Source organism: Antedon mediterranea, chromosome 5, assembly GCF_964355755.1.
Source record: "Antedon mediterranea chromosome 5, ecAntMedi1.1, whole genome shotgun sequence".
NCBI lineage: Eukaryota > Metazoa > Echinodermata > Crinoidea > Comatulida > Antedonidae > Antedon > Antedon mediterranea.
This window is the reverse complement of record NC_092674.1, coordinates 19,313,796-19,338,736: the sequence shown is the minus strand read 5'-3', so window position 1 is coordinate 19,338,736 and position 24,941 is coordinate 19,313,796. Positions and strand designations below refer to the sequence as shown.

The 24,941-nt window shown below is 32.6% G+C and overlaps 2 protein-coding genes across 2 annotated transcripts; both read right to left on the bottom strand.

Moving 5' to 3' along the window:
• Positions 1 to 3,956: 3,956 nt before the first annotated feature.
• On the bottom strand, positions 3,957 to 9,193 carry LOC140048926 (uncharacterized). The gene is made up of 8 exons (XM_072093726.1): positions 8,905 to 9,193; positions 8,556 to 8,624; positions 8,085 to 8,159; positions 7,883 to 7,954; positions 7,682 to 7,741; positions 6,216 to 6,394; positions 4,388 to 6,094; positions 3,957 to 4,260 (listed from the first exon to the last, which is right to left on the bottom strand). The coding sequence occupies exons 1-8, from the start codon at positions 8,922 to 8,924 to the stop codon at positions 4,133 to 4,135; spliced, it is 2,310 nt and encodes a 769-aa protein (XP_071949827.1). The 5' UTR covers positions 8,925 to 9,193; the 3' UTR covers positions 3,957 to 4,132.
• Positions 9,194 to 13,538: 4,345 nt separating this feature from the next.
• On the bottom strand, positions 13,539 to 22,306 carry LOC140049775 (podocan-like). Its single transcript, XM_072094723.1, has 7 exons — positions 22,110 to 22,306; positions 20,197 to 20,268; positions 19,567 to 19,626; positions 19,357 to 19,425; positions 18,334 to 18,405; positions 13,819 to 13,887; positions 13,539 to 13,614 (listed from the first exon to the last, which is right to left on the bottom strand). Exons 1-7 carry the CDS (start codon positions 22,301 to 22,303, stop codon positions 13,539 to 13,541), a joined length of 612 nt encoding a protein of 203 aa, XP_071950824.1. The 5' UTR covers positions 22,304 to 22,306.
• Positions 22,307 to 24,941: the final 2,635 nt, after the last annotated feature.

The window sequence follows — 24,941 nt, the reverse complement described above, 5'->3', positions numbered from 1 at the left end:
TGTACAAATCTTCTTTTTCTCTATGTGTTAAAACGCTGTCTGTTAAATCAACTTGTTTTCTAATTATTTCTTCCTCGGTTAAAGTTAGCAATGGGTCTGTACGTTCTAAATGTGGGTACTTGTTTGCGTTATCATTGGTCAACTTTATTCTATCAATTGGTAGGTCGTTAGTAACTGTTACAAGGTTGGTTAAGTGAAGGCTCGCGATAGGTTGATGTGTATTTAGAGATACGTTTCTGTTTGTGTTGTTAGTGATATCAATGTTGGTTTCTCCTCTGTGTAATTTTACTAACATATCTGATGGACAAAGTTTTGAAATATGGGTGGTTGCATGTAGAACAACATCAGAATTGCGTACAAAGGCGGGAACCCTTCCTTTTAATTTAACTGTTTTAGTATCACCGGGTTTAAGAAAAATCTTGTGTACAGGACGAAAGCTAAAAATCTTTGGTCTAATGCGAAATGTGTTTTCCTTAAAATTTAAAGTACCGTCGAGTTCAGACAATGTTTCGGTTCCAAGTATCAGGTCAATACCTGTCAAATTTTTAACGATTAATGCTGAAATTTTAAATTTGTGTCCTTGGATAAATAATTCGAATTGCACTAAGTGGTTGGCATATAAGAAGTCACCGTTACCTAATCTAAATTTAGTTGTGTTCACTTTAACTGGCTTTAAACGCGATAAATAAAGTGAGGAATTAACGTACGATTGTGAGATTATAGTTCTAGTTGAACCACTGTCAAATAAAGTTAAAACATTTCTACCATCTGGTAAATTTCCTTTAACGTAATTTCTGTCGTTAAGTAACAAATCAATATTATCTGAATTCCCTAAGTATTTTGCCTTAAAATTGTCGTATTTAGTATGGGGGGCCAGATTATAGGCGGCATCTAGTCCCCTTTTTAAAAATCCTGCTGGTGGCTAGGGTAGTAATTGTTTGACTGTTGGTATGGGTATGGCGGGGGATAGTTTCCGTAAGAGCGGTTTTGTTGTCGGCAGTGCCTTGCTATGTGGCCTGGTTTCCCGCAGTAATAACAGGTTGGGGGAGGTTGTCTATATCTTGGGGTCGGTGGGGTCTGGAATCGGGGTTTGTATGGGCTTGGGCTTCGGTTTCGTCTTGGGATATAATTTCGGGTGGGGGAACGTGAGCGTCGAGTATCATCATTAAGGGATCGTTTTGTTGTGGCCATGTCTAACTTGAGAGAATTTATCTCATGTTGGAGCGATTCGAGACTATTAGGCCTATCTGTTTCCTTATTGATATTGAATGAAACTTCCCGTGTGGCATCATCTACGGAAAGGTCAAGGTAATTTTGTGTGCTATTTACAATATTTTCAATAGTGGCATCGATTGGGGTGGACATGGCTACAGCTGCTCTACATTTTGGTGGAAGGGTCGAAATAAATTTATTCTTTATCTGCTGGTCAGCGTATCCAATTCTGTCTGCGGCTTGTTTGATTTTGGTTAAGTGCTTTTCGGCATTGTCGCCAGTGGTGTATGTAATTGAATCGTATTCTCTTATGTGCGCATAGATTGATTTGTTTTTACTAAACCTGTTGATGAATTGGGTTTTTAAGGATTCTAGTGAATCGAACTGCTTTCCCTCAATCCAGAGTCTAGCTTGGCCCTGAAGGCTACGTTTAAAAATACTTATTACATTAATTAATTGGGCATTGTTTACAGGGTTTTCTAACGTGTGGGCCTCAAGGTAGTCGGTAAACGATAAGTAATGTGCACTACATTGGTCGTGATCGGTTATGGAACCGTCATATCTTTTGGGAAGGAAATCGGTTTGTCTTAGGTGGGGCACGGGGTGAGGATTGACGGGCTCATTTAAAATTACTTCGTTATCAACAACGTCGACCATACTTTATAATATTAATTAATCAAAATATCAAAACAATTTAGTGTATATGTAAACTCTCACTTTTCAATCAAGGTTACAAATCAAAAATCAAAATGGTTTTGACTTACCCCAAATGCTTCGGATCCAATTAAAAATGAATTAAAGGAAAGCAAAAAGTGTTAAAAATGTTTAAATGTTCAAACAACGAATTAAAGAAATGTTAAAAGTGCTCATCAATGTTCAAAATGGTCAAAAAAATAAATGTTAAAAAAAACGATCGAAAAAAAAAACGGCGTGAAGTTGAAAGTGTTCAAACGAAATAGTTCTTGTCCGCTTGCTTCTGTTTTGATTCTGCTTGGGTCTTCCTAGATTATCTTCTTTGTCTTTATCCAATGGTTATAATTTGATAAAATTTCTGCTTGTCTCGATCTCATTCAAATATAATTTCAGCTTGTCTTTTGTGTCTTCCTCGATTATCTTCTTTGTCTTTCATCCAATGGTAATAATTTGATCAAATTTCTGCTTGTCTCGATCTCATTCAAATATAATTTCAGCTTGTCTTTTGAGTCAAAGTAAATTTCTCTCCTTTCAAACAAATATGGTTATTTTTGTCTTTGTCTTCGTCTTCGTGTCTTGTTAAGTGTTTATTTCTTGTTTTCTCACTCCGTTCCTTATGAAATTTGGGTCTTCCACCATGTAATATAATGTTGGTTTGTTGAGGTACTAATGAAAGACTCTAACTCGCTTGACTGTCGTAACACATATATTATTTATTCAGTATAATACTTCAGTACAATATACAACTATAAGTATAGATAAGGAACGCGGAGGATCAATGATGCTGTCGGTGAGGTGTGAAGTGTGTAGGTCTGCTGTGAGGTGTGTGCTCCGTGAGGTGGCTGTAAGGTGTGTCTGGGCCCTTCTGAAACTTGGGAGTATATTGGCTCAGTTCATTTGCATATGTCACTACGTAATCTGTGAGGGTAACGATTGGTCCTAAGTTGGTCCAGGGGTGTTTAAGTGGGAGTGATTAACGGTATAATAAGGTATTTCTGTGATGGATGACACTGTCAAGTCTGTACTTAAATAGTGTCGATCACTCGATGGGAAAGTCACAAAATTAAGCTAAGTGTTTTCTTTAGGGACTCTATTATAAACTAAATGGTCATTAAAACATCTGGACAAACTCTCCTTTGGACTTTCTGGGTCAAGTTTGTGAACCTATTTGAATTCCGATACAAAGGTCAATTTCTTAAATATAACAGTATATCCTTATATTACAATACACAGAATTGAAAAAAAAATCCCTTTCCACTAAAACGCCAATTTTAAAGTAGTTTTTGTAGAAAATTGTTCAAAATATTACGTACTTGGCTTAATTTCCAAAAAAAGAACAATTCTGATGTATTTTCTGTATAAGAAGCTAAACAAACAATACAAAAACTTAAAATGAACTAATAACAAATATTAAATAACTGTTAGTCATACACTTCTATACATTTTTTTTAATGAAATCAATCAAACAATATTATTAAACAATTCGCCGAATATCTATATCTTGTTTAATTATAGGAAGCTACAACTCTTAATAATGCATATTACTCATTTAAAAATAGTTTAATTTACATGATGGTGTTTTGTAAGTACAATAATTATATAAATACTTTGTTTACAAATGGTTCTTTCTATCATCTGATTAATTGCCTGTATTATAAGAAGGCAGGTATTTAGGCATACAATCAAATAATAATCATTTATACAAATGTATGTCTATACATACATGTACACGCATACACATACAAAATGCAATGTTTCCAGACGTTTCAACCTTTTCTCAATTTACTCATTTTTATTTACATTCTTGTTTTCACAAATAATTATTTATTAATCCAACTGTGAAAAACTATTTGAAATTCTACATGTGTAACAAATGCCATATCTATTTAGTGGTTAAGCGTTCTAGTCTCAACCAGGTGACACTTTCCCCACTAGATTAATTGATCGATGTATACACTCAACAAGATATTTTTCAATCTAGTCTAACTTAAAAACAAACATAAATTTATCAATATCACAAAACAAAAACTGTCCAAAATTTGAATATATGTCATTCCTTATTCATCACTTTCTTTAACAAATATTTTTATTTATTTCTAAATCCTACCAACAGCAAAAGAAATTCGCCAATAACAGGAGGGTTTTGTTGTTACAACAACAAAACCAGAACAAGAAATATAAGAACAAGAGTGATAATGTAATCATTTCCTTAATATAAAAACTAAAGCTATATTATAACATTGTTTTCCTCAATGTGTGATTCTTCTAGCTCATTTTCATCATCGAACTGAAGAAGCAGTGCCCCACTAAACTGACGTCGACAACAGTCTGTTTTAAGTTTCTTCAAAAAATCAACTGAAAACGAGAGAATAAAATAATTTAATAAAAGTACTCAAAAACTATTTGTGTTATAAGAAGTTGGCTAAATCTGATGGTTTGATAGGCCTATATATCCATTGTAGACCATCGATAAATACCTTACCTATTACGACCAGCATGATAGAAACATTCAGCATAATTAGAATAACGGGAGTTAACCTGTGTAGTAAACCAATGACGTCATCTTCATTAACATTTTGATCCACGTTTACGATCGCCCCAATGGATAGATTGACAACGATAAAGACAAGAGTCAACAATTGGAATCTCTGCTCGGATTTCTCTTTCATTGGTTGAAGGTACAAATGCAATACAATAAAGATGACAGTAAAAAACAAAGAGTATGACAAACTTGAAGACACGTCATCTTTTAAGTTGGCAATGAGTGCCAACAGAGCCTTGTTGTACAGCTCAAATGATTCCCAAAACCAAAATCTGTTTTTGTATTGTCCACAAAAGAACCTCACACCAATCATCCGTCCTCCTTGATCCTGTTTTTTTTCTTCCTGATCACAATGTACATGTAGACAGTATAGCATAAGAACTATGACCAATGGGAAGCCTATGATGTATGTTAGAGAAATGTAAACAAGTGTTTTGTTGATTTGATATGTAGATCCATGATTTTGGTCCAGATCAATCGAGTAGTCTGACGTTAGTACTGTCTTACTGACATTACCATCTTCGGTAATGTTATATAAACGAATTGACCATGGTCCAACCGCCATGATGTCTGCACATGTGGTTGCATATGTAAGGTAAAGAAGTAGCATTGACACAATGATACATTTGTCACGTGTGCGGCTCTCAGTTATTACCCCATGGTACTTATTCCACGTATAAAACATAAGGTAAATGGCGGACATAGTTATTACTATTAAAACAGGTGTGCAAATAGCAACTTGAAGTGACGAATATGCATTCCAAGATTCAAGTAAACATCTTGGGCTTAGCATACTAATATATCTTATGACGTCAAAATACTCAAGTATTCTACTAGCATATTCATAGTTTTTAGGCCAGTGAATTTCAGTTACTTCTGACAGTATACCTAAAATCTGATAGAAGTTTATAGCAATTTTTAGATATGTCACAAATGAATCTAGTTTTGTTTGTCGGTGGTGGTCGGTACTCTTTTGTTGTAATTTCCAAATGAGACAAATAACTCCAAACGTTACAAAAATAACACAAATGAATATGACAACAGTTAGGAGAGGGCTTTGGCATTTGTGACATTCGTTAAATAACTGATAATATCCTTTTGAACATGCCGCACAAAGCCAACCAGTATATCCTTTAGCACAAGTGTCATTCAATTCCAATCCAATGCTACAACTATTATTTCCCAGTGGACACAGGTGAATTTGTGGTAATGGACCTTTGTATACAGCATATTTTAGTTTGTTTGGATCGTCAATTGGAAATTTGTCGTTTTTTAAATTAATTATAAATGTGTTGTACGCCGATAAACAAGATCTTTTGTTTTGTTCTCCATCTACAATACAATTATCAGGGAAATCCCAGGACCACCAGTATCCACGTGTTAGATTCAGATATCCTCCATTGCATGTAACGCCCTCCGGACAAGGCATGCATGGACCAAATCGATCAGTTCTATGGAACTTGTCGAGGCAATAACAAGCATTTAGATTAGCAAATGTACTTGTATTGGTTCCAGATGGACACGTCTGGCAATCCGCGATAGACGCCGCTCCTGCATTATCTGAAAAACTTCCAATAGGACATTGTTGACAGGTTTCTCTATAATCAATCCTTCCTATGACTCCGTGTTTATCTTGATAGAAGCCACCTGCAACGACGAAATAAAATGTTTGCTAACAACAATTTAGATAAAATCGTTTATGTGTTAGATGAAATTCAAAATAATGGACATAAAATAATTTAAATAGTTAATCAATACCATCAATTACCTGGAGGGCACTTTGTACATGGTGTATGCATGGTCGACAATATTTTGTATGTCCCCTTTTCGCATGGACTGTAAGTTCTCGTTTCTGAATTACACGTCATCCCACTACCTTTATCAATATACCTTAATAGATCTACAACAATGTCTATATTGATGTCCGTATGATCAGTAACACAAATACTAGTAAAACAAAACATTATAAAAATAACTATTGAACAATTATTGTCTTAGTATAAAACATAGGTACTATAACTGATAAGATGCAAAAGTTCGCAGTAAATTGTCTAAATTTATATCTCATCAGGATGAGCCTAATGCGTTTAAACTATATAAGAGAGAGTTCACATGTACTCGCGTTGTTAACCACAGCATACCCTATCTTAGAGTACGTCACTAACTACAGCGAATCTTTATTAATTTAAAGCTTATTTAAAGATATTCATTAATTACTTCTTGTTTGTTACTGTTGTATTGTAAATGTTATTGCTATATAAAAACTATTTAGTGACTCTCTGCTCTTCGATCTGAAAGCGCATGTTTAGGGTGAAATAAAAGTAAATAATGGCTAAAATTAGATTGACTTTTGGAAAAGAATTGAACTCAGAAATTGGAAATCAAGTAATATCAAATGAAGATGGACGTATTTCAAGAAATGAAAACAACCAAATAACGGCCTCATTCATGTATTCATTCATTTTATAACACAATGCGTTTAATTTAGTCTGTAAAGGGGTTGAACTTAGGCGTGAAATACCGGATACTCGTAAGTTACATAAGAATCTATAACTTTTAAAATAAAATACAAAATTAAATTACTTTTGCAATACTCTGAATAAAACAGGTATTTTGTTGTTTATGTCTCTCTTTTTTTAATAAATAAAACTGAACAATTACATATTACTGTCTGAGAAAACTATCTTTTTGTTGTTAAGATAAAAAAAAAGATTGTTTGCATTTTTTTTAAAGTCACATTTTGTTTGCCTATGCCCTTGTGTCTTTTTTCATATTTCTATTTATATATATACTGTTTTGTAATAGGTGGTTTCTACTTATAAGCTGTGATTCCCTCTTTCTATTCTTTTGTTTTGTAATGATTATTTATGTATGTTTATGTTTTTTGTAAAAGGGAATAAAGTAACAAACAAATAACTTAATTAGTAAACAGGATTACATTTAGTGGTTAAAATCAGTACCGAAAGTACCAACCGACTTTATATACCTTATAATAAATCTTCTAGAAGTAACGCGCGATTAACCGAATTTTGCCCTTACGTAAATTTATATATAGATAAAACCTGTGAACATATAAAGAATGTGTAACTTATTGTTTTGAGGCGATGGGCTATCCAATAATATGTGTCTTCACAATTTCTAAAATAAATTAACAATAGTTTCGATTACAATAATTATCATATTCTTGTTGTCGATGTGTGTAAAAGACAAAATAGTAATTAAAAATGTGTTTACGTTTTTATATGTTTTTCTATACCATTCGGAAGTGATTGTAGTCCACCGCAGTTCAGATATCTAAATAAAGATAAGGTTGTATTAAGTGCATGCGAGTTCATTGACATAATGGAAAATAATGATATTAATAGTTTTGGATAATAAACAATACAGTTATGAAATAATGAGAGTTTGTTTATTTAATTTTTCCTATCAACATACATTGTTCCATTTTCTGTCATATGTGACAAAGCATTTTCCCCAATCTTCTCTAATTTATTGTCAAATAGATATCTGAAAAAAAAAACTTATTAGTATAAAATATCTTTGTTTCGGTTAAGTTTTGAATTAATTAAAACGTACATGTATAACACAGATCGAAAATGTATTATTTTACTTATTTTAGAATAGTAACAAATCTCACATGTATTTCAGCGTTTTACCATTGGTTTTTAATGTTTGGTACGTAATGTTAGTAATTCCATTCCCATAAAGGAAGCTGGAGAAAAAAAATAGTTAACACATTATAAAAAAATAGGCCTACACAATTGTAAACGACGATAACAAAAATGAACGACTTTATCATTTAATTAAGTTCAATGGCGTCATCATCATCGTCATGATCATCCTCTGATATGTACAGTAGAACAATTAAAAACACCTTTTTGCTCGTTTTACGTCAAAATTGCATTTATTTTTCTTAAAATGTTCGAGTTGTGACATTTCAACGTATCTCGTTTGCTTTAAAACATATAAAGGCTGCATGCAGTATATAACACTTTCTGTTAAAATCTTTTTAAAAAAAACACGGATATTTTTTGTTGTGTTTAATATTGTTGCAAGTTATTTAACGTGCACTATTATGTACACGGGATCAATATTGTAATTAACTTACAGAAACTGAAGATTAGTTCCACTAAATGCCCCTTCTTCTATATAGGTAATTTTGTTTCCCATAAGCATTCTGAAAAATAATATTATGATTAAGTATTATTTTAGATAACTTTGAAGACTAAAACTTGATTTTTTTTAAATGAACCTGTTAAGGCCTAATAACTTGTTTAGATTATGGTTTATGAGCAACATATGTATACGTTTTAAATCCATATCTGAGAAGACGTTTTCCACCACCAGTATTTTGGTGAAGGGGAGTCTTGAACATATGCCGCCGACATTGTCGCTGTGACTTTCTTATCCGTTCGGCAATCGAATCGACTAGACTTGATATATAGGCTTATACTTACAGCTTCTCAAGGGATGCCATATCAGAAAAGATGTTTTTGGAAATGTGTTGAATATTATTGTTGTGTAATAATGTTCTCAACTGTAGATATCCGGCCGTCTTCTAAAGATGTCAGATTGTTCCAGCTTAAATCTCTAGAAGATTCACAGTCGTAAGTTGGTGGCAAAATAATGTATTACCTATAATACGTAACTACTGTATGTGGTAATTATTGTCATAATACTGACACAAAGTGACACATTTAGGCATAGATCCAGAGAGAAAAGGAAAACAATTACATTACAAATAATATTAAAGGGGGATTCTGGGTTTAAAATTGCTTTTAAATATCGTTTATTTATTAAATAAAAAATATTATAACAATATAGACATGTCAGAATGAAGAAGTAATAACGAGAAATTAAAAAAATTAAATTTCATATACATTTTAGGGTAAATTCATGGAAAGTCTGTTTTTCAGCAGCTTAGGGAAGCTCATTAATATTCATGAGATATTCACAAAATCACGTCACCAGTGGATTCCAAACTCGCGACGTCATGTACGTTGTCTTTGTCAACTGATTTACATCTCTCTCCCCTGTCAAACGACGACCACCCGATCATTGTGAAATACATTTTTTGTAGATTTTCTAAGCTAGGCCTAAAGTGTAATAATAACAGTAGTAGCATATATTTATACAAAATTTAGTACAGATTACGGAGTCATAAATTATACTATTTTTATACCTCTATAGTACAGATCGTATTATCGGCTTCACGTACAATACTACTCGAGGCCTAGCCTAATGGGCGAGAGCCATTCTGACTAGGGATTCCATGCCGCGATGGCTACGTTAAAACAGTGGGGCCCATAGCCCTAGCTAGCCTACTACTAGACGATTGGCCCATAAATAACAAAACCCATCCTATCAACCAAACTCATAAACAATCTAAACCTAAAACGTTCTACAAAATCGGCTGTAAATATTGAAGCAAAACAAGGTCCGATCGCCGTCCACACGTATGGTGTCCCGATCGTCTAAAATAAAATAGGCTTAGTTTACTCTCCAAAAAAGCGGATACTCATGCATCAAGCAAGTAGACCAGGTAGTAGGAAGGAGACCTAGCCGATCCGGCCCAGTTAAAAATTGAGCTAGCTAGTGTAGTAGACCCTATGCGAATTGATACTACCAGGCCTTTTACTATAGGCTGCACTACACAAATATTCCAACTCTCTCATTCGAGCTATATTATCTATACCATTCCGTTAGCAGGCCCGTATGCAGCATTTATAATGGGGGGGTGCGAGCGAAGCGAGCAACAATGGCTGGGGGCCAGGGGGCCGCCAAGGCCAAAGACTGATGTAAGACTCTCTGTTGTGGCCTGGGCTAGTTGAACGATGGACACCAGAACTTAACGCTTTCATGATGAGGCCAACTCAGCAGGGGTGGCGCCAGGATCTTCCCGACGCGGGGGCTACATTCCCCGACGAGGGGGCTATGCGAGCGAAGCGAGCATCACTAGGCTGAGGGCCAGGGGCCGCCAAGGGCCCCGGTGGGGGTCCAGGGGGGCGAAGCCCCCGGAAGCAACGCGTTCTAGCGTCATTTGAGGTCTTTTTAATCAGATTTAGGGTAGCCATTTTTTCAATTTTTTATAATGCATAAATAAAATACTGCGTGCAAAAAAACGATGCGCGATGACTGTTTCAATCCATATTTTTCAATTTAAAAAATAAAAGTTCAAAGAAAATTTTGAAAAATAGAGTTGGAGGTCCCGGAAATTGGACTTATTATACTTCAAAACATGAAAAAAAATATATAAGTCCCTATCATGGGTTGTGACTGAGCTAAGAAATGTTTGAAAAATAGAGATGTTAGGTCCCGGAAAATGTACTTCTTGTTCTTCGAAATATGACCAGCTTTATTGTTGGGGCTGAGCTAAGAAAATGTTTAAAACTAGAGCTGCAGGTCTTCAAAAAATTGCATTTTATACTTTGGAAACATCAGGCCTAGAGGCTTAAAAAACGCAAGCGTAGACCTTTTTCAGTCGGGGGGAAAAAGTTTATTCCTTCCAGGTGTATGCATGCGTACCATCTGGACTTCCGAGTGGTGAGAAATTCATGACATACAGGATATTGAAAATGTAATAACTATAGCTAATAACTAAGCGAAAATGGCATGTTTTTTTGTTTATTAATGGATGAAAATTTTATTTTAGGTGCCCCACGGTACCCGAAGGTTACTTGTAAATTAAAAAATTGGTGAACAAACGAACAATTAACATAATTCGTTTTTGCTGTAGTGTAGCGTACGTCGACGCAGTACACGACGTAACCGTCGGTAAACTTCGCCTGGAAAATAACACATTACACATTTTGGTCCCTGGATGAAACTTGATATCACGCGTCTCGACCCAACGTTGAACGATTCGTACAAAGGGATACCGCCAGACAAGTGCGTACCTAGCTATTGTTTAGTAGTAAGTTAGATCGCTGGCAATAATGAATGCATATAAAGTGCATAATATCACTCTGACGTACTCTCACGGTCAATGAAACGTCGCGGTTTTCTAGGCGCTGAAGCTAGCTACGAAGTGAACGCGAACGCTTTTTACTGTATACTATATTCCCCGACAAAAAGTACACGTGTTCCCTGACGTTAAGTTGTATTTCACCAGCAAACACTTTACCGCGTACCGCGTACACGAAGCGCTAAGCTATTGCTTGTCGTCACATGATCGACTGCGCATGTTTTACATCGAGTTTGTAGTCAGTTCAGATTCCGTAATTTAATTACCGGTATTTTTTCATTTTATATTAGCATATTTTTGTTTGTATACCATTGATAATGTAAATTTTGTATATATATAATGATATTGTCTTTAGTTAAACAAGACAAGAAAAAATACCAACCGAGGAAATAGTGGACCTTTTGGGACTTGGGGGGGGGGGGTGCGTCTGCACCCAACGCACCCCCCCTGGATACGGGCCTGCCGTTAGGTCGAGTTGACCTTCAATCAAATACTGTATATCGTTCATGTTGTGATTATAGACGGGGTATACTCGACCCGACCAGTTTGGTATTGTTGTATCTGCTTATCACGTGACGATGCCAGGCATGGGCAGCAGAGAGAGCACGTGTATCGTCGTCTCGCTCGATCCGATCCTCAGCAGGAATGTACAGTATACGTTACGCTTCATTGATTTTGATTTTTCCCTAATTCGGGGCGAAAATCGGCAAACGTAAAGTGCAAACATATCTATTTTTTCACTATTTTGATGAATTTTCATAAAAAAATTGACTTTATAAATGGGAAGACCGACTAAAATTACATCAGATAAGTATAATTTTACAAAAGTAATTGATATGGTTAATGATAACGAGTCGTCGGAAGACGGACCATTTCACGAATTTCCTATTTTGTAACCACAGTGTGATTTTGCCGTAGCTGCACTTGTAATCTGGCCTGATTTCACAGCCTTCGTTCTGCTTCACTGGGCGCTTATATAAATTGAAACTTTTACCGTTCAAGAGACAAACAAATATATTTTACATTTTTTACTATTCATTTTAAACCCGGAACCCCCCTTTAAACTGGCAGTGTTTTTTTTTCAACCTTTCGATATAAAACTATCAGTATGATGGATTGAAATCCTCACAGAGTAATTTTATCAGAACTGCAAAATGATTCTCAATTTATATTACATTTAAGATACTTATTCTTGACCTATAAGTAATGTATTTGTAAAAAGTTTGGAAGAGGAACGTAACATTACGAAGAGGGCGTTAAATAGTTAATCACGGACTTTTTTGTTGTTGATGAATTCTGTAGAAGCAATTGCTTTCAATGCTTTTAATGTACTAAAACTAATGTTAAATTATTTCGCCTTTATCTTTTATTATATTATAGTAGGCCTAAACTCTTTTAGGTGATGTATTGGAAATAAATCAACTTAACGGATAATATCTGTGACAATGACATTCACAAAGATTTGTTCATCTTAGTCGTTTTAAAATGAGTTAATTTACCGAATGGTTCCTAAATGTGTATCAGGTAAATAAAAAGGGTCATTTTAAATACGGTACTATAATTATTTTATGTACCAAATAAATAATGTGTACATACAGTATAAGTTACTATGCTGTAGGCTACAAGATCAAACGTACGAGATACCAGTTTTGTAATTTGTTTTTAGTTTAAAGCAATATTCCACATTGAATACAAATTGTATTGCATGTGCTACCACCAGTCAAGATTATAAGTTACCAACAAAAGAGTAAGAACATAAACACTCACAGTATATATTCTATTCGTAAGTTAACAATGTTTGGTAGTTCCGTAAGTTTGTTGTTTGAAAGCCGTCTACATAAATTATTGATTAAAGAGGAATAAGAATCATTAGATTTACTGTAATAATGGATTTTCATTCATTTAAGACATTATAATAATTATAATGAATAATAACTATTATTAAGATTATAATGATATCTATATCAAATTCTGGTTTACATGACCATACTAAATATGTATAACTGTAGAGAAGTGAGACAATAGAACTAAAAAACTGAATAACCAAAAATTTTCTTTTGCATTACCGTTTATATACTATACAAATAAAATGCCTTTTTGTAGCATTGTTTTACGCATACTCTTAACTCACAGTCTATGGACATAGTCCACAGCAACGAAGGCATCCTTATCTATAAATCGAATTTGGTTTTCTTTGAGTGAGCTGGAAAAAATATATGAATAACTTGTAAGACCACTTTGCATGGAATAACCAACATTAGTTGCTCAACAATCTTTTCAAATTACTATCGATAGTAAATTAGGCCTAATTTGATTTAATTTACAAAAGAGCAATATTAACCAATCTGACAAAAGCTAATTCATAGTTCGATGTTTAGCTGAGCAGTTAGGAAACAAAAATACTTACATCTCGGTAAAATATTTGCCTTGAAAAGCTCTTGCTGGTATGCTCTGCAGACTGTTTCCCAATAAAAATCTAGGAAAACATTATTACAAAAGTTCTTATAGAATTTAAAAACCGTAACTGTCGAATTATCATAAACACATTTGAAGTTAAACTGCATGCAAAATTTAGAAAGAACATGGACTGTGATTTATGTTTCTTAATAAAGTAAACACTATTATGCATAATTTTGCAAAAACGTCATAAATATGCACATAACTCGATTGCCTTTCAGAGAACAAAATTTTCTACTTTTTTACCACGAAAAAATGACAACAAAATTAAATTAAATTAAATGCAAATACAAATATTTTATAAATTAATTATGGTAAAGAGACAAATAAAATGTTTTTAAATTTTCCTTTACAATATGTAAATAGTCTATTCCACAAAATGCGGACATGCTACAGTGATAATTAAATGACCTTTCTGAATCTAACCACAGGAACATAAACATACTTCTTAAGTTGTAATCATGGGTTGTATCAAAATATTCGAACATCAAGCATAGAAGCAGAGAGTTGGTTTTGATAATAATTAAACATAAATATTGTTATTTGGACCTTGTTTAGAGCAGGTTGTTTCTAATAATGAATCAGATGGGGCTCGGAATGGAGTGTAATTTTTCTATTCTATACTTATTTAAGTTTGATGAGTAGTTGTAGAGTAGTTAAGACATCGCATACAATTATTGACAGAGAATCAGGTACCTACAGAAGACGCATAAAAAAGGCAATTTGGATACGAAGAAGACAAAACAACATCAACCGAGACGAAGTGTTTTGAGAACGCTTTAGATTTAAACATTAGCGCGAGCCTATCTACCGCCGAGAATACATTGAGAAACCCAACCGAACTGACTAAGAAAATTATTACTATAGATTTCACTTCATACACGCAGAGAGTTGGTTTTGATGATAATAATACAGAATTGGCCCTCTAGAGGTCAATCTGTTAAGTAATAGATCGTCATTACTTCTGAAGACAGCGAAACTGTCAAGGTTAGTTTATATACTAATTTTTTGTTTGGAAAAAAGAACATTTCTAATAATTGATTCATACTTCTGGGGATTTTTTGCCTCTTTCATTTTTTATATAATTTCACCTTTTTATACAACATGACTTATTATAAATCTAAAAAAGAAAATCTCAGAATGTATATTATTGTATTAATGTTAATTTGAAAATGAAAGAAATGAATGTTTATTTGATTGATTTATTGATAAATGTGGTGTAACGAAATCATGGCTACCCTTCTTAAAATTTACATTTAAAATATTTGTTGTTCTGTTACAGGATTTAAAAAGAATAAATCTGGAGCAGACATAATAAATAAAGCATCTTTATAACAGGAGGAATTAAGTTAGCAATGCTCATACCAATTAACTGCATCAACAAATAATACAGTGTGGATTTTTAGTATGTTTCCTTCCAGTGTGTATGACTGAATTTATATCGGACGACGTATATGCCTTCAATTGTTTTTAGATTTTAGATGTATAATATTTCTTTATTTGTAGTTGGACAAAGCTTGTTAAAAATAATAATTATTATATTGATTGTATTCAAGCTTAACGTTGAGGGCTTCGGGATTGGATATCTTTTTTGTATAATTGATGTTTGCGTTTACTGCATTTTAACAAGCTGGATGACATCCATTGCTGTTTGATTTTACATTAGTTGGCTTAAGATGTTTAGAATACTATAACATTTTTTACGAACAATTTAAAAGTAAATTTATGATCAAAATCATAGATTTCAGATATTTTTCGTTGGTTAGATCAATATAATTATGTACTAATATCATTGCTTTTTAATGGTTGACTTGCAGTGGGCTTTTGGGTCTTTGAAGATAAAAATCTTCTCAATAAATATTCTAAAAAATAGTATCTCTCTGTTAAGAGTATATTTTTCTTTTCCATTTTGACAGTACAAAAATATAATATGACAGTACAAATACATAATATAGAAATATACCTACATGCTTCCGGTTATTATGTTTTTGAAAGTCCCAGTAGATATTTTTTTCAGGTTAGGGTTGTATTGAACAAACCTATTAAAAAATATATAAGATATAATTGTTATTTACATTAACAAATAGTTCGCACACACCCCCACACACCCCCCACACACCCACACCCACCCACACCCACCCAACCCTCCACATTCATTGATAAATCGACTAATACAAATACTAGAGTTTCCATACATCTATATAAGCCTATAAAACATTTTTTTAGATGTCCATTTCCCTAGTTTTACAACGTTTGAAATGTTTTGTATTTTTTACGAGTGCATCGTTTTAACATTGGCGGGTGCAATTATTTGGTATCTTTCGGTATTATTATTTTTAGTTTTATGGTAGTAAAGTGTTGGAGTCTGCATGTACAATGTATTGATTTTCTTGGCATGTTTAGTTCAGTTTGATTTTTTGCGATTGTCAAAAGGCCTTCAAAACAATTGTTTCTTAAATAAAATTACTGTAAAAGAAAGAATAATTCACGAATCTTACTTACACTTCAGCAGTATAATTTGTATCCAATACAAACGCATTTTCACAGAGCACTTGCATTTCGTTGTCAGACTGGATCCGCCTAAAACAATAATATATATATATATATATTGTACGTACAATTTGAGGGACTAGTGCTGTTCCGCTGTACCACGCCGAGAATGTTAAAGAGTCGCTATCAAATCGGGTTTGAACTATACCATGAAAGCCGCAGTGGTCTAATGGTTAGGACAGCTGCATATCAAGCAAAATGTCCGGGTTCCCATTCTCACAGATGTCTTCATCTTTATCATTTCAAATTAAATAAATTTCAGTTTATCACCGGGCGGTTTAGAATTAATGTGCTATACATGATACATGATGTGTTTATATATACACTACCACCGCGTATATACATATATATATGGTAGGAAATAAACATTCAAAGTACAGTAAATGTATAACACCATCTCTTCATGGCCATTTGGGATCAGTATAAAGTAACTTCAATACATTTTGTGAAATATTTTCAATTATACTTGTTTACAAGAATAATAATTATTATCGTTAGTACTAATAAACCATGTAGGCAATGACAAAAACTACAAAAAAGGTAAATTTCATTTTTTAGGAATTATACAGGCCTGAATTACATGATGTTCCTAAGTTTAGTTCTTCTTTATTGTTTTTTTCTCTTTCGTTTTTCTTTCAATTACAAACACATGTTGTATTTCAACAAACTTACAATAAATTTAACTGCAAGAAAAAAAAACAGTAATATCATTATTATCAGTAGTGGTAGTGGTGTTGGTAGTAGTGGCAGTGGTATTACTGGTAGTAGTAATAATGATAGTGGTAGTAGTATTTGTAGTAATGCTAATGGTAGTAGTGATAGTGTAATTAGTATATTCTATTCTTATTTAAGTTTGAAGAGTAGTAGGATATCCAAATAATGTTGCAGGAGTTATAAAGGGTAAGTAAGGTATATTTAGGAAAAACAATGCTTATTCTTATTCATTATTCCAATTGCTTTTGATAATTAAAATTATTTTGACTGTTCCATTTTAAATTATCTTGAATAAAAACACCTAAGAATAGTGTTTCAACCTTACGTTCAACAATTTTGGGCATTGAGCCGAAGATCGTAATTTATGAAAAATAGGTTTACTTTGAATGTTATGAAAAATTAAATAATTGGATTTAATAACATTTTAATAAAAAATAAATATCTGAAAACATATTGATGATCATTTTATCTTGAGTACATTAATTTTTCTATTATTTTAGAGAATACTGAAAGCAAAGAAATCGGTCTATAATAAGCGAGTTGGTCTTGGCCTCGCTTCTTGAATATTTGTATAACTTTGGCTATTTTAATAAGATTTGGAACTATACCAGATAAAAAAAGAAGAATTAATACCATGCATAAGATGTTTATTAAAAATTAGAGAAATTAACTTTAGTAAATGTGGTATAACGCAATCATGGCCTCTACCCTTCTAAAAATTTACATTTAAAATAATTGTTGTTCGGTTACAGGATTTAAAAAGAACAAATTTGGAGCAGACATAATAAATAAAGCATCTTTATAACAGGAAGAATTGAGTTAGCAATGTTCATACCAATTAACTGCATCAACAAATAATACAGTGTGGATTTTTAGTCTTTTTCCTTCCAGTGTTCATGACTGAATTTATATCGGACGACGTATATGCAGCAGAAGCAGCAGCATTAGCAGTAGCAGTATTTGCTATTAGTAGTATTGGGGTTGATGGTGTTGGCGGTGGTGGTGGTGGCGGCGGCAGCAGCAGCAGCAGAAGCAGCAGAATTAGCAGTATTAGCTATAGTGGTGTTGTTGGCGGTGGTAGTGGTGGTGGCGCCAGCATCACAAACAGCAGCATTAGCAGTAGCAGCATTAGCTATAGTAGTAGTAGTTTGAAGATTTTCGTTATGGTTAATATGCATTTAAAAAAAATGTATTTACTTACAAATGATCTACCAAATTCGAGCCTTTAACTGTAGTATTTTTTAGTATAGATATACTGTTGTGATCTATATTTCTATTCCAAAAGCAACACAAAATTAATTATTATAAATAATAAATATCGTTCAAATAGCATTGTTATGTTCGATATTGCAGCAACGGCAAATTCCCATTGAAAAGTTGTGTTGATTTCATTTTACAATATAGGTTTGTCAACAATTAAAACATTCTCATTTAATTTCGAGAACAAATGGGTTAACTGCAATAACTATTGAGTGAGAACAATTCTCAACAACTAATATTTTTTCTAAAAACACAAACATGAAAGCCAGCATTGTCTGACATTAATACCAACATTCCTGTCTCTCATTCCTAATAATATCACAGTAGTTCGTTTAGAGAAAACATTATTAACAGGGAAATTCACATCTTCACGACCTTGAAATCGACTATCAAATAGGTTATATACTGTGTTTCGGTTTATTATTTTTGGCACATTGTTATGACGTTTCATACATATAAAACTTGAGCTAAATTAACAGTCTAGAAAGACGCCTACATGATGCGCCGACACTTGAAACTATGTAGGTGCATACGATATGGTTGAGTAGTTTCAGCCACATGTGATTGGCTAGTCACTCAAAACCTTTTGATATTCATATTTTTGAGAGATTTAATAGCTCTGAACATGTGTTCTGTTAGACTACAACATGTATGTACATAGCAAATTGCGTAATTCAGTCATAGTGTACCGTATTACGACAACCATACGGTTATACCAACCTAAATCATTTTGTTGACCACATTATTGTATAATTCTACTGCAGACTATTTCAACTTTTCATTTATCTAGTTCCGTTGGATTGTAAATGCTTTAGGTAGTAATTACCACCTTTATTATTTAATCACTAATCAATGTACAACAATATATATTTTGGCACAATACCAACACATCTTTTTTTAATGCAGGCATATAAAACTATATTTTAGAAACAGTTGATATCGATTCTTAAATGTATAAACTTACACATGACGAAGATTGGGAAGGTCATTAAAACATGTCGATACTTCTGTCAACATGTTATTCATTGCATATCTAAAAAAAATAAAAAATAAACAAAAATTCCAACAAAATGTCCGCTATTATCAAATTAAATAGTGTTATTTCCAATAATAAACAGGCGTAATACGTACATAATACGATACGACAAGAAGAGATTGTATAAATAGCACTTACACTGAAACGATTGTCTTTGGAAATCTTGGTAAACTAGTAAGTAAATTATTATGAAGGTTTCTGTCAAAAAGAAAAACAAATTGATTAAAGTTGTATTTTATTTCAGTAAATAAAAAAAACAAACACAAACTAGCGTATACATTTTGGTGTAATGATTTACCTCAATATAATTTAGTTTTTGGTTAACACCTAACTAAAAAAAAAATTAAATTATAAAATATTCAAATAAAGTAAATTATTCTATCCTTTAAAATCAACGCATACTTGTTTGTGTAATGTGTGCCATAGTCTATTTTAATGGGAATTATTTAAACATAATGACTATGAACAATTTTAGCTAACTATCTCTAAAGTTCGAATGTAAAATTAGACAAGGTACAATTGTAGGATATACTCTTTTCGCTATAGATGATGAATGTGTAAGGATAAGCAACAAAAACACGGTGTCAATCAGGGAATTTCACTCTTCCCTTGTATCAATACAGTTTGTGAGAGTATCGTTTTTTATCCTGAGTAATGGACACAGATAACATTGATACAATATGCATCATTGATAAATTAGACATATTTAAAAGGAGCAAAACTAGATAAAATAACTCAAAATAATGACAATTAATTTTGAAATCTTACATTGAAATAAGTTCCTGTAGTTCTAACAAAGCATTGGTGTCGATTTTCTTCAGGTTGTTGTCTCTTAAGTAACTATAAACAAGTAATTATGTTATGGTAAAACAACTAGTTTATTTCAAATCCGTTATTATTAGAATTAATTAACTATCAACTAATGTAAAAACACTAAACATTGGAGAAATACATGTTTGTCGAATGTTTTGGGTCGTCGACATCGAAGTACGTAACCTCTTTTTTCCCAAAGTTGTTTTTGTTTTGTTTTTGTTTTTAGTTAGATGAATGTTTATTCGATTCTCTCAGTGCGTTTTCAATTTTGGCTTATATTAAAAAAACTATAAATATAATAGTGTTGTACAAGGTTAAGTTCTTGACGGAAGTATGCGCATGCGCTATACTGTATATGGAATCGGGACTACCGTATCCGGGCAGCGATTTTTTTTTTCGTACATAAGTTGGGGACCCCATCATGAAACGTCACAAAATAAACATGAATAATTCATCAGTTAAATTTTCTTGTTCCGTGTGCACCCAAAGCGTATAGCAACAAGAAGTGATTACACAAGTGCGGTACGATTCTAGGCCTATCTCCGCTGTGGTTGCCGCGTGCGATTTCATAATAGAATAGCGGAGTTTTGTGCGGATTGTCGAAATAATCAGCCTTTAGTTTATGGTGTTTTTAATATAGTTGATTACTAAAGAATTACGTGTTAAAATTATAGGTTTTATTGATACTATTAGGCCTAATTACTAGTCTCTAAATCCCTGTATATTCTAGTAGTAGCTGTGTGGGTACGGTGTGTGTGACTTGTGTCTTTGGGCTATGTACGTCCAATTACTACTTAGTTTAATGTTTTGCCTAGCTGTCGATTAGCCTCGACACATTTTGCATAGTGGACGTGTGTGTGAAGAAGAGTGCGCGAAGGCAATCACGTGAATTGACCTAGAATCCTAGGCCTATTATTGTAGAAAGAATCGTATCGCAGTTGTTGTTCCGTGTGCACCCAAGCGTTCTTGGACATAGCCCAAAGAAAGCTTAGACCCACAAGAATAAAGAATGTGTATAATTTGTGTACTGTATTTTTTTAATTCTGCTATCAATTATCAAACAATGTACTCAAAGGAACTTTAAAAATGCGCGTATATGAACACATGAGATGGGAAGATTTGACCCACGAGAATAAAAAATGTATTTTTGTGTAATGTTTATTGTTTTTGCTGACTTATTACTCGGATTGTGTCATACCAAAGATAGTGTAACTATTACCAAAGATAGTGTAACTATCTTTGGTCATACCTAACACACACACACGTCACACACATCCACACAGCTACTACTAGAATAGACATGGGTTTAGAGACTAATAATTAGGCCTAATAGTATTAATAGAAACTATAATTTTAACACGTAATTCTTTAGTAATAAATTATATTAAAAACACCATAAACTAAAGGCCGATTATTTCGACAATCCACACAAAACGCCGCTATTCTTCAACAGCGGAGATAGGCCTAGAATCGTACCGCACTTGTGTAATCACTTCTTGTTGCTATACGCTTGGGTGCACACGGAACAAGAAAATTTAACTGATGAATTATTCATGTTTATTTTGTGACGTTTCATGAGGGGGTCCCCAACTTATGTACGAAAAAAAAAATCGCATCCGGGCAATAACCACCTGAATTACAAGCTACACTAACTACAATATTGTATCTCACATAGCACGCACATAGCTAGGAGGCCAGTGCAAACGTTATTACATAATTACATATTTAATATATTACAAAGTTTATATTTGTACTACTTTTTAAATATGTTATTGGTGAATAAGCTGAATTACATGTAATTAAGTTTTATTTATTTACTTTTTGTTTTACTAGATTTATGAAATTTAAATTTAAAAATCTAAACTTACAGAAACAGTGTATTTACAGGAATTCCAACTGGCCATTCATTGAGTCCACGGTTTGTACAATTCACTGTTCGTGTTCTTTCTGTACATTCACAAACTGCATTCACATAAGTATCATTACTACATGCAACCTCAACACATTTAGAAGAATCCACCAACAAACAAAACAAAAACAAAATCAATAAATTATGAGACATTATCTTCAACATCTTTGCAGGTAAATGGAAATGTAGACTGCCTCTACGACAGTTATAGATTGTTAGAAACTTTACTAAGGGCAATGCTGTATTATATGAACCAATAAAATTCAACCGTTTTATTTTTGTGTTTCTTTATAGGAACGTAAGTTTTTGAAACAATTCATTTTCACCATTACGAACAATTTCCGGGTTCAATGCATAGGTTATGTGTTCTAGTAATATCTGTTGCTCTTTCAATACAAATACAAACAGACGTTAAAAAAGACAACAACACAATGTACGTAACCTCGTGATTATTTTGTGTTGTTATATTAACGTTTAACGATCCTAACCATTGACTGTCCCATGGTATTATAATAAAATGTAGGACTTGATTGTAGAAAATTAAATACATTCAAACAAATAAATAGAAAGTAAAACAAAATTGTTGGTTGGTTTTAAATTCATGGATTGATTAAATAACGAACCATAAACAACAAAGGTGAGTGTACGTACACAGCCAACAGACGGTAAGACAACACAATGTACGTAACCTCGTGATTATTTTGTATTGTTATCTTAACGTTTAACGACCCTAACCATTGATTGTGCCATGGTATAATACAATTTTTAGAATTGGATTGTAGAAAATGCAAAACAAATAAAAAGAAAGTAAAACAAAATTATTGGTTGGTTTCAAATTCATGGATTGAGTACTTAAGGAAACATAAACAACAAAAGCGACTGCATGTAGTTTCGTGATTTTGTTTGTTTAGCAGAGATGTTTACATTTTAAAGAAATGTATTCTGAATTCTGATGACGATCTTTTCAAGTCAGTGCTGTCTAAAATAAACAATTAAAAAGAAAAATATACCTTATTTTAAAAACATGCTAAAAATGTTTCACAGCTTTACCTAAGTATATTGTTTAAAGTAGTATTGTAACTAACCATAATACAAACCACCATAAAGAATATTTAGCCCAGACAGCAATAATTGAATTAATATAACGTTAATATATTAGCTGACTCATTTATCAATATTTCATGTAGTTCATGAACATTTGAAACAAAACATCATTGCATTTTTATGCACCGTTCGCTTGTTAATCAGATGAAAAAAACTGTTTTGCACACGATACGCTTGTTCATAAATTCAAACAATAATTATTTCAAACATCCAATTTCCAAACAGCAGTTTTTTGTATCGAAAGTCTTTTTCTGATGCGAGTTTAAAGTGGCTCCATATTAATAACATACTTTTTATTGGCCAGTTTTACACACTGTTCGTTTGTTCGTGATTTCATGTCACTAAAATTCACCATAATGGTATACTAGAATTGTTGTAATGTGTTCAAGATATACAACATTATTGTCCCTGATTAAAACAATGGATATAAATTAGAAAAATATTTGTTGCCACTCGAGATAAAAAAGAGGCAATAATTAACAAATCGTATGGGTTCAGTATCTTAATACAATCACAAGTTCGATTAAAGTGTGACGAATGAGGGCGTACTTTATTTTATGGAAGGCCATTTTTATTTGGACTTTTTTAAACAAAAATCTGTATATATATATATATATATATGTTTAAATTTGGATTTCTTTTTATGTAATGTATTTAATTATATATTTTATTGCAAACTAAACTTAAATTATACTATAAACAGTTAATTACCATTGGTTTCATAGCTTTTTTAATATATTATATTTGTTTACGGGTGCTAACGGCGTATCGTAATTTCGGCCACACCCTGTTGAACCGTGAAATGTGCAAACAACCACATTTGTGCAAACGTGACACATCTTCAAATGTGCAAATTTTTAAAAATTCATAGTCACTAATGTGCAAACATCACGCCGTTAAATGTAAATGTCTTTGTTGACCGATTAGAGGTACCCTATTGAAGATTGAAACCATGCCTTTATAGAATTGAATGAGATTTATATATATTTTGTCAAATTCGTATAAGGATACTGATAATGTACATTAAGGTTTTTATGACAGAGTTATATTTAGGCCTAATGTTTTTGTTATATTTCATAGAATAGGTAGGGCCTACTTATCTACATTATTTTATTTTATTTACGTAAAATGTGGTTTTTTCTTCTCGGGCTGATTTTCAATATGTTTCTTTTTCGTCAGAGCGGAATAATAAACATTGTAAACATTTGGCCTGCAAAGTTGTCATGTTCAAAATGAGATCAGTTCAAGTGTAATTAAAATATATATATTTCAAAACAAACAGACAAGTTAGTATATTATGCAATTAAATCCTTTATTCTGTGTATAAGGTTACAAAGTAATTAAACTAGTATTATTCAATCAAGTCAGTGCTTTTTTTTCATTGAAAACATGTGTCTGTTACATATTTTTATTTTACGTTGTTTTATCCATTAAAATGTGTAAGGAATTCATTTTAAAATGTGCCTGTCTGCGTAATATTCAAAATAATGACAACATTTTTAAAAACAGATAATCTGTTCAATGAAAAGCTTAAGGTATTAACTTTAAAGACATTTTGCATTTTGATTGAAATCTTCATTCTGTGTAATACATTTTTATAATATTATGGAAAGCTCAGTTTACAAAGAAGACACTACACATGTATATAAAACACCAACAAATCAATGCTATTCTTCCCGGGGGAATA